At 33.8% G+C, this 9,232-nt stretch overlaps 2 protein-coding genes across 2 annotated transcripts; one reads left to right on the plus strand and one right to left on the minus strand.

Moving 5' to 3' along the window:
* The first annotated feature begins 525 nt into the window (after window positions 1-525).
* Window positions 526-2,978, plus strand: LOC107955238 (uncharacterized). The gene is made up of 3 exons (XM_016890972.2): window positions 526-1,019; window positions 1,562-1,716; window positions 2,621-2,978. The coding sequence occupies exons 1-3, from the start codon at window positions 785-787 to the stop codon at window positions 2,873-2,875; spliced, it is 645 nt and encodes a 214-aa protein (XP_016746461.2). The 5' UTR covers window positions 526-784; the 3' UTR covers window positions 2,876-2,978.
* A 62-nt stretch (window positions 2,979-3,040) lies between these two features.
* Window positions 3,041-6,904, minus strand: LOC107955237 (guanine nucleotide-binding protein-like NSN1). The gene is made up of 9 exons (XM_041118122.1): window positions 6,764-6,904; window positions 6,425-6,669; window positions 5,941-6,040; window positions 5,687-5,860; window positions 5,148-5,365; window positions 4,706-4,970; window positions 3,988-4,167; window positions 3,664-3,875; window positions 3,041-3,545 (listed from the first exon to the last, which is right to left on the minus strand). The coding sequence occupies exons 1-9, from the start codon at window positions 6,780-6,782 to the stop codon at window positions 3,228-3,230; spliced, it is 1,731 nt and encodes a 576-aa protein (XP_040974056.1). The 5' UTR covers window positions 6,783-6,904; the 3' UTR covers window positions 3,041-3,227.
* Between the last annotated feature and the right edge of the window lie 2,328 nt (window positions 6,905-9,232).

Raw genomic sequence — 9,232 nt, forward strand, 5'->3', positions numbered from 1 at the left:
GCCTTAACTCTTAAAAAAATTAACAAATTTAGCCTCTACATTTATACAAATGTTACAGAATAAATTTCTTAAATTAGAACCAAATTGACAGAATGTGTAAAATTTGAGGGCTAATTTTGTTATTATAGCAATCAAAATCATGTACAGTTGACGAAAAACATTAACGCCGTAATTAATTTTCCTTAGTTGCTTACTTTCAAAATTAACAGAGACAAAATTACTCTATTTTTTTAAAACGATTGTTCAATTTTGAAATTGAAAAGGACTGGAAAAGTCTTTTTACTTAAATAAAACTATGATGATAGTTTAATCTCACATTAAATCATTTTATTTAATAAATGTTTATATTTTTATTAAAATGTTAATAAAATGAAATATATTTCAATTAATACATACCATCCTCTCGCATAAAATTAAATTTTAATAATATATTCAAAATATTACAAATATATTGTAGTAAATAGTAAAGAGCCATAGGAGTTTAAATGGATTTTTATTCTTTAGCCAAAATGTATTGTGTAGGTGGAACCCATGGATGTGGCAGAGCCGTAGCCCGTAGGAGAGGGCTGTTTATCAAATATAAGAATCAACCAACCGAGAACAAAGGCTCCCCCCAGCCCAGTCTGCTTGATTTTTAAACACCAAAACCCAAACCCATTTTTCTTGCAAGAAAATCTACTACATTCTTCTGATGACAAAGACATAAAACGAAGTACAGAAATATCAAATATGGAAGCTGAAGTTTGACAACTGAGAAAGGAGGAGCAAGTTAGAGAGAGTAAGCATGTGCGGTCTGGCTTCACCTTCAATCCCCACTTCTACTTTCCCCTCTTTTCTACAATCTAAGATTCAAACCAAGCCTTGTATCAATCCATGTAACTCTCTTGTGCCTCCTCCTACTAAGCTATGTTCCTCAGATCTCTGTCTTACAATTTTTAGCTTTGGTGGCCCCAGACTGATTCACAGAAGTAGTGTTATCTCCAGAAGTAGCACTGGGCGAGGTGGTGCTCCTGGTTCAGGTCTAGTTCCTTTTCAGTTTCTTGGTGTTAGTTCCCTTTTCTTTTTATTTGGTGTTCAAATCCATCATTGCCAAGTGGCTTCTGGGATTCAAAAATCCTACTATTCTGGGTTTATTTTGTGTTTGCTTCGTGAACTTTGATTTTAATCGAGAATTTCTCTCTGTGTGTGTTTGTAGTGGAAATATACAGTAGAGGGTGTATTTATACATGAATAAATCCCTAATTTTTTTTTTCTATTTACAACGTGATAACATTAATGAGCTCATTAAGATAGTCGAAATGCTAGAAGAGCTCATCAAGATAGCATCATTAAGCTGGTTATAGTTGGAGTAATGAAGCAGGGATTTTATCTTGCTGGAAAATAAGTATTAACAAGACCTAATGGTATAAACATGGTTACAATTGTGTGCACCTGTGGGATTAAGGTTAAATTGAGTGTTTCTTGAGAAGAAGGAATGAACCCAACCCCATAAGACACTGTAGCTGTGTGTTTCTTTTTCTTCCTTTCTTTGTGAAACTGAGTGGGATACTTCTTATTGCAGGTGATAATGAAAGCAGGAATGTGCTGGATGCTTTTTTCTTAGGGAAGGCTGTAGCCGAAGCATTGAATGAAAGAATAGAGTCCACAATTGGGGAGTTTTTGAGTGTTGTTGGAAGGTTGCAGGCTGAGCAACAAAAGCAAGTGCAGGATTTCCAGGTAACCAGATTTTGTTCTTGAATCTAATCCTTGATAAATTCATGATTCATGTCGTGGCCCTTTCTTTTTTTCTTTTTTTCTTGTTTTTTTTTTTTTGGGGGGGGGGGATGTTCACTTTGCTGGGTTTATTTCATAGCTCTTGGAATAGCTTATTTGCTAAAGCACAAACGCCACCAGTGGAGAGTTTTATGAATTTGAAATTTGGCTCTAATACAGTTCTGTTCTGCTTGGCCATTATGTGTGTTTCTGAATCAGAATGTTATGGTGCCCAAAGTGACTGGTTCTATCGCTTACAAACCAAACCTTACTGGGAAAATAACAATAATTTGAAGGTATTTAAATGGGAGGAGTCAAAGGTTCTTTTCATGTTTTGACATCTGTTCTTGGAAGCCTTACGAAATTGCAGTCGTCATTTGTTTTAAATGCCTTCTTTTGATGCTGGTATTATTTTTGCTTCATTTACAATAGGAAGAGTTAATGAAAGAGACCCCTTTTCTTTCTTTTGAGGAAAATTATGGTGTTCAGGTTTTCAAATATAATGTATCAATGGCATTTCCAGTAACCCACCCTCTCCCTTAACCTCATCATGAACTGCATGGCCACAGTTTCTCACCAACTTGAATTCTAGCAAGTTGTATTATCTGAATTCCACTTCTAGTTAGTTATTGGAGGCTCAAGCTAGAATTCAACTTTACAACTACTACATCGTTTTTGAAACTGACCTTTGTCGGTTTACATAGTGATGAACCATTATTTTCTGAGTAAATGCAATAACAAATTGGGCATCAGGATCTTTTCTTTTTTAGTTGGAATTGAAATCGTTCATCTGCAAATTTGCTGCATTTTTCTCATTCATTTTGATGATTTATTAAAATATGACATCCCCTTTAATTCATGCACACAGGAAGAGATATTGGAAAGAGCAAAAAAAGCCAAAGAGCAAGCAGCACGCGAGGCATTGGAGGCACAGGGGCTGATTCCGAAATCTACTTCCCTAAGTACATCGATGGGCAGTGGTGGCACTGCAAACAATGGGGCTGCAGCTAAAGCTTCGCCCTCAACTGCCAATAACGGAGTTTCTACAACCCCATCCTCCTATAATCCCGCCAACCCTGCTGCTGCTAATACAGACCCTGGGCTGGATACTAAAAAGGAATAGTGCCAAAGTATCTCTATTTGTATTTCACACTTTTCATCTGATACAGTACCAAATATATATAATATCCAGGGTGTTTAATCCCCCATGATCCTTTTTGTTTGAATCTATTTCTGCTCCCTTTATATTCAACAAAAAGAAATGAACTTTCAGGTTTATACGTTCAGGTTCTTAAAAAGTATGTAAGCATTCATTAAATAACGCTTTAACAAGTGACAGCATTGAAAGGAATTACATCGATTAAACAAAATTTCTCATCCTGCATGGATCCAACACCTTCAGTGTCTGCATAAATTTTCTATGTTTAGTTCTCATAACTCATCAACTTTCAACACCTGACATTGGAACTCCTCCACTAGTTTTTGCTCTTTTCCCTAACATAATCCACACCAAAGTCATAATCATTATCACCATCATCATCCATAGCATCATCCCCTGGGGTTAATTTATTTTTGGCTTTTTTCCTTCTCTTATTCTCAGCTCTTTTCATCTTTGTGTTCAGCATGCCTTCTACCGCAAACAGCTTCTCATTTTGCCTGCTCGAGGCAGATTTTGACTTTGCCTTTTCAGCATCTTCTTCTTCGGAAGCCATGTGCTCATCATTAACACCATTATCAGAGGTATCTTCTTGCTTTTCATCACCTTCAATTGATTGCAAGGGTTGGGCATTATCCTGTGGTGCGCAAATAGCCAACAGATTTATATAACACCATTAGTTCAAGCTGTTCCATCTATTAACACGCAAAACTAAGATTAAACCACAAAAGAGTCCTAAAAGAGCAATTACAAACCTCTAGCATAGCCTCATCAAACTTGAGAGGGTGGCTAGCAGGAACTTCAACAGAATGGAAATCATCGGTTGACTTGAGACTTCCGATGAATGAAGATTCAGTGTTATAAACCTCATCAACATTGAATTCTTTCCCAAGTTCAGTAACAATCCTCGCCTCGGAAGGGTCTTCTTGATTTCTAACAGGAGGCATGCTGTAATATGGAATTTTACCTGAAGAATACCAAATAAATTAGAGAAGTAAACAATTAATTTTATCCATTTTCGGGTTTTCTAAGTTAAGACAGGTAAAACAGCCCGCCAGAAAATGTATTGACACACAGACCTTCATTCCAGTCATGCAAAATGATCCTTGCAGCAGCTTCAACATCCACTATACCACCTTTTTTAAGCTTACCCCTTACAGTTGCAACATTCTGAAGGAATTCATCAACTGATTGAAAGCCAGGGATCTTGTATATTGTTACCAAGAGTCTTTCAGGACAAAGCTTGAGAATATCTTTCACTGCATTGTTGACATAGGAGAATTACAAATTAGTATTGCTACCTCATTTCTGTCAAGATATTACCAATAGTGGGATACTTAAATGATCTCCTATTCACAGATTCCAGCCCAGACAAGCAATGCACTTCAATTTCCATTATCATGCCGCAGCATATTTCACTAATCAATCTTAATTATGTAGAAGGATTTGATGTCAGTGTAATTCCACAACTTGTTTACATTCTCATCTTAACTTGGGACCTAAGTCTCATATTTATTTCTCCTATATTCCCTCTAGCATATTTCTGACAAAGTTAGCACACCCACATCATAATCAATTTTATTCATCTTCTATGACATGAATGGCATTAGAAAAGATATAGTAATTTCAAAACCTTTCCTATTAAGATATACATTGCAGAAAGTCTAGCTTGTAGTTCTTTCAATAATTCACACCAAAATTATCCAATTTCCAACTAAGCTCATATCAAAAAATTATGCCTTAATGCATATAGTTGCAGTCAGCTATGTGAAACACAAATTTCACTGGTTGAAATACCTGGGCCAACTGGATCATCCAGCTTCTCAATTCTTTTGCAGTTTCGAAGAGCTATTGATGCATCGTTCCCTTCAGATCGAAGCATAACAACACCAGGACAATCCAATAATTTTACATTCTTGTCCAATTGAACCTCTTGCATTGATCTTGTCAACCCTGGAGTAGCACCAACATTGACAACGTGGCATCTTTTCAGGCTGTTAACTAGGCTACTCTTTCCAACATTAGGCAGGCCAATAACACCCACAGTTATGGACTTCTTTATCTGCAAAAATAAGTTACACAACGGCATCGATATTTGTTTTACAACAAGGGATTCAAAGTCATGAATTTGAACAGGCAGATAACAAGAAGAGCATCTAACATAAAGGATGGAATTACTGCTAAGAATCAACAATGAGAGAAAATTATATTGCAGCCTCAAAACAACAATTGAATGTACCTCATGACTTCTTGAGTAATTTTTCAGCAATTTAATGAGAGTTTCTGCTCCAAGACAATCACTAGTTTGCAGAAGATTGCTAGGCTTTGCTGCCTTTGAAGAAGATTTCCATCCCAAGTTTGATCTCTGTTCTTGAGTGCTGCACTTAAAGGCAACAGCTGGTAACTCTTCCCTAAGATATTTGAGCCACTTTTCAACAGCTTCTCGAGGAACAAGATCTGAAATGCAAGGTTTCATTGTAAAGATTCAAGGAAAAATTAAAAGAAAAACGTAAGGAGAAAAAGTAATAGAAGCAACGCCCTAATATTTGCTAGAACATACAGATACAGTGACATTGCAAAATCCAACAATACATCCAGATGTTAAGTGGAATGATCCTTGTGTGAAATTTGAACTGTGGAAGGATGCCTAGAAATTCCTTAAACTTAACATATTATCTCTAAGACAGAGGGAGGATGCCCAGAATTTCTTAAGGTTGACATATTCATCTCACAAGGGAAAGCATTGAGTAGATAGGGAAAGTGAAATATAGAATTTACCAATTTTATTTAAAAGCAACACCAGGTGCTTATCAGGACCAGATTTCATCACCATCTTTTCCATATCAATACAACGAGTACCGAGGGGATCTCTTGCGTCTAGGACTTCCAAAATGACATCTGATGCTTCAATGACTTTAACCAACTCCTTGTAGAAAGCTCTATCTGAGTTATCTGCAAATAAGAAGACAACGTCAAAATATCTGAACCATCCACCAAGAGCAAATCAATCTCTTACCTTAATATCAACTTACCCCGGGGTTTAGTAGTTCCAATAGAATCATTAATTCCCTTTCCCTCTTCAATAGGTTCCTTGTCATCATCCGCTAGTAAACCCATCTTCCTCTTTTTTGCCTGGAAATCATAAAAGTTCAAAAGTAAACAATTGAAACTTCAAATAACATTTAGAATCATAACAACACTTAAACCATAAAAAAAAATCAACATTGACAGTGGAAAGCAACATAAGTTACTGAAAACAAAAATGGAAAAGTCAAAGGTTATCATATAGACATGATCTTAACGGGCTTAATCAACTACAAACTAGAGAGCGTGTTAAAACTCAAAATTAAACCTGCCCCTCGGCATCAAACTCATTCCTTCAATACACCACTATCCATGAAATATTCCAATTTAAAAAATACCTGCCGCCGCCACTTCCCCCCCCCCCAACAAAAAAAAAGTAAAAGTGTATAAAGAACGAATTTGTTTTCAGTGAAAAGGATATTGAAACAATACCCTCTCCTTTCGGGCAGCTTTCTTTTGCTCCAATTCCTCGAGTGCCCGAGCTCGACGAGCCTCGAGAGCCTTGAGCTCTTGTTCCTTGAAAGGCCAATCACTGGGGATGCCAGGGTCTTTCTCAACCTTTCTCTTACGGTTCAATCCCAACTTCTTCGCTTCCTTAGCTTTCTTCTTGTGATGCTCCTTTACTTTTCTTATAACCTTGTACTTTTGCTTGAGTGAAACCCTCTTGCTCTTGCTCTCTACAAAATCATATAAACATAACCATAAAAGAAATACTTCCTTTAAGAAAAATAAATGAGAAACAGAAATTTGAGAGAATGGAGCTTTGTTTACTTTTGCTCCTTTTCACCATTGTTGGGAAGTGCAAGCAGCGCCCCTTTGCTGTTTCTTTTAGGGTTTGAGGAGAGGAGAATGGAGAGAATGAATTAGTTTAAAAGATTTATTTAGGGTTTTTAAAAAACGGGTCAAGTAGGAGTGATTTAAACAAATTCTTTATAAGTGGTTTATCTTTTTCTTTTCTAAGTTAATATATTATTTAATTAAACAATTGATTTAAAAAATTATATAATTTAGTTGAAAAAAAAAGATAATTGTTGTAAAATGTAAATTAAAATATTTATTTTTAATGTTGATTATAAGCTCTAAAATATTATAATTTTAAATATTTATTAATTTAAAAAACATATAATGCAAAAGTATTAATTTACATAAATGTTAAATTATATATACATTAAATCATAAAATAACAAACATAAACAAAATTAATATTCTTGAGTTACTCATGTACTTAAATCATTTTGATATCTAAATATTAATATTTAACTTATTTTGAAAACATAAAAAATCTTAGACTATTTTAAATGATTGAAATATTTCTACCAAAACTTTTAAATATAAGAAATAATTAAAATAAAAAGTTACAAATGTATATTTGCTTTTACAAAACCTTAAGCACTCTCTCCACATTTCCTACTACATGTTATTGGAGTGGCCTTTGATTAACTCCTTTTTACTATAAACCCAACTAAATTTTTTTTGAAATCACAATCCAACTTCCATCTATCACGCCCATCATTAGACAAATTTGGTTGCATGTTATATTATTTTCTATCATTCGTGGAGGCCTTTAACCATTCAAATTCAAGATCAAGGTTGTGACACCGAAAATATTTAAATAAGAATAATGAGATGCTATAATTTGCATGAGTCATTTTCAAATTTTTATGCTATAAAATAATAATTAATTTTATATTGATAATTTATAAATTAAAAATTATTAAAATTACTTTTAATTAGTGTTGATAACCTTGAGGAAGAATAATTATCAAGTCTGGAATTTGTACATAAAAAAATTCAATTATGTTGTAAATGTATATTTAAAAAATTGCATTAAATAGTTAAAATTGTTGAAAATTTTGTAATTTTTGAAAACTTTGAAGCATATTTTCTATTGATAAAGGTGGAGAGTTGAATCATAAAATTATGATTTTATATTCTACTCCATATGACCTTTATAACGGTATATCATATGCTCAAAATGGTTGAGTGATAAATGAGAAATTGATGCTTAAAGTAAGCCACTTATGAATATTTGTTGAGGAAAAGAAAAGCTTATATTCCATATTGGTTAAATACCAAGTGTGAGATATGTATAAATGAGAACCCACTTAAAAAATAATTGAATGACTAAGCTTAAAATCTTATAGCGCACGCAAGGGGTGTAGGTCTTAACCTGTCGGGCTACATGACATGGGTGATCTGAAATTTTTAGATCGATTTGGCCCAAAAAAGGCCTACAGATATTATACAGAAAATTAAAGAATTCACGTATACACGCACATAGAAATTCTATGGAATTTTATTTTGCTCCTAGAAATTCTTCTCTTTTTCACTTCTTATTTTCATGTTTCCATGATAAAGGAATGCAATGTTTGTTCGTTGATCACTGCTAAGGTACTACTGTCGCAATCATTTTGTTGTTGATCACTGCAAAGGTACTACTGTCTTAAGGAAACTGTAAAAACATGCCTCAACATCTAGTAAAACTCAATTCCTTTTATTCGATTTTTGGTTTTCCAAATATCTTAGTTTATTTAATTGTTTAAATCAGGGATTTATATTTGTTTACTAACGTGTTTTGTCCAACAAAAATAAAATATTATTAATGATCAATTCATATTTCATCAAGAACAATCTTGAAGAAGATAAGCTAAGTTTGATTGTAAAAGTTTAGCTAGAAAACTTGAAATTTTAGGTGCGTGAAAAAAATTTCAAAATATTAGTACTTGCTAAAGATTTAAGATTGTGAAATAAAAAATTTTGATCAAAAATTGTATTTTGCGTAAATTTAAATAAATATAAAACACTTTATTGAAACGAAAAATACATTATTCTTAATAGTCTAGTAATAAATTGAATGAAATGTTAATTATAAAAAGGTTGCAGAATGTTTTGCTTTGGGTTATGACTTGCAAGGGATATCACCTACTCTTTTTTTTTTTGGTAAATAAAGATAGATAAGTTCAAAGAACTAATTACAGTTAGTTTGATAAAGGCCTATAACTTCTAATGCTCGGTAGGCGTCATCTTCAAACACAGATCGAGATAAGCAGGTAGATATTCAAACATCGACAACCTATTAAGATCACTAGAAGCAGCTTTGGCCATACAATCTGTCAGTCTATTATGATCTCCCGGGACATGTCAAAATTGAGTTGCCAGTCTTGCTTATATAAATCATGTATTAATCACAGCTCCCAAAGCTTGCTATTAGCCACATAATCACTTCCAATTAAGTCAATT

Source organism: Gossypium hirsutum, chromosome A07, assembly GCF_007990345.1.
Source record: "Gossypium hirsutum isolate 1008001.06 chromosome A07, Gossypium_hirsutum_v2.1, whole genome shotgun sequence".
Lineage (NCBI taxonomy): Eukaryota > Viridiplantae > Streptophyta > Magnoliopsida > Malvales > Malvaceae > Gossypium > Gossypium hirsutum.

What these genes read in the sequence shown, in the direction of transcription:
- LOC107955238 (XM_016890972.2), top strand. Translation starts at nt 785, where the DNA reads ATGTGCGGTCTGGCTTCACCTTCAATCCCCACTTCTACTTTCCCCTCT. An exon ending in AGGTGGTGCTCCTGGTTCAG is followed by an intron (nt 1,020 to 1,561) that starts GTCTAGTTCCTT and finishes TTCTTATTGCAG; the next exon opens with GTGATAATGAAAGCAGGAAT. An exon ending in AGCAAGTGCAGGATTTCCAG is followed by an intron (nt 1,717 to 2,620) that starts GTAACCAGATTT and finishes TCATGCACACAG; the next exon opens with GAAGAGATATTGGAAAGAGC.
- LOC107955237 (XM_041118122.1), bottom strand. An exon ending in TGGAACTACTAAACCCCGGG is followed by an intron (nt 5,861 to 5,940) that starts GTAAGTTGATAT and finishes TCTTATTTGCAG; the next exon opens with ATAACTCAGATAGAGCTTTC. An exon ending in ATTACTCAAGAAGTCATGAG is followed by an intron (nt 4,971 to 5,147) that starts GTACATTCAATT and finishes TTATTTTTGCAG; the next exon opens with ATAAAGAAGTCCATAACTGT.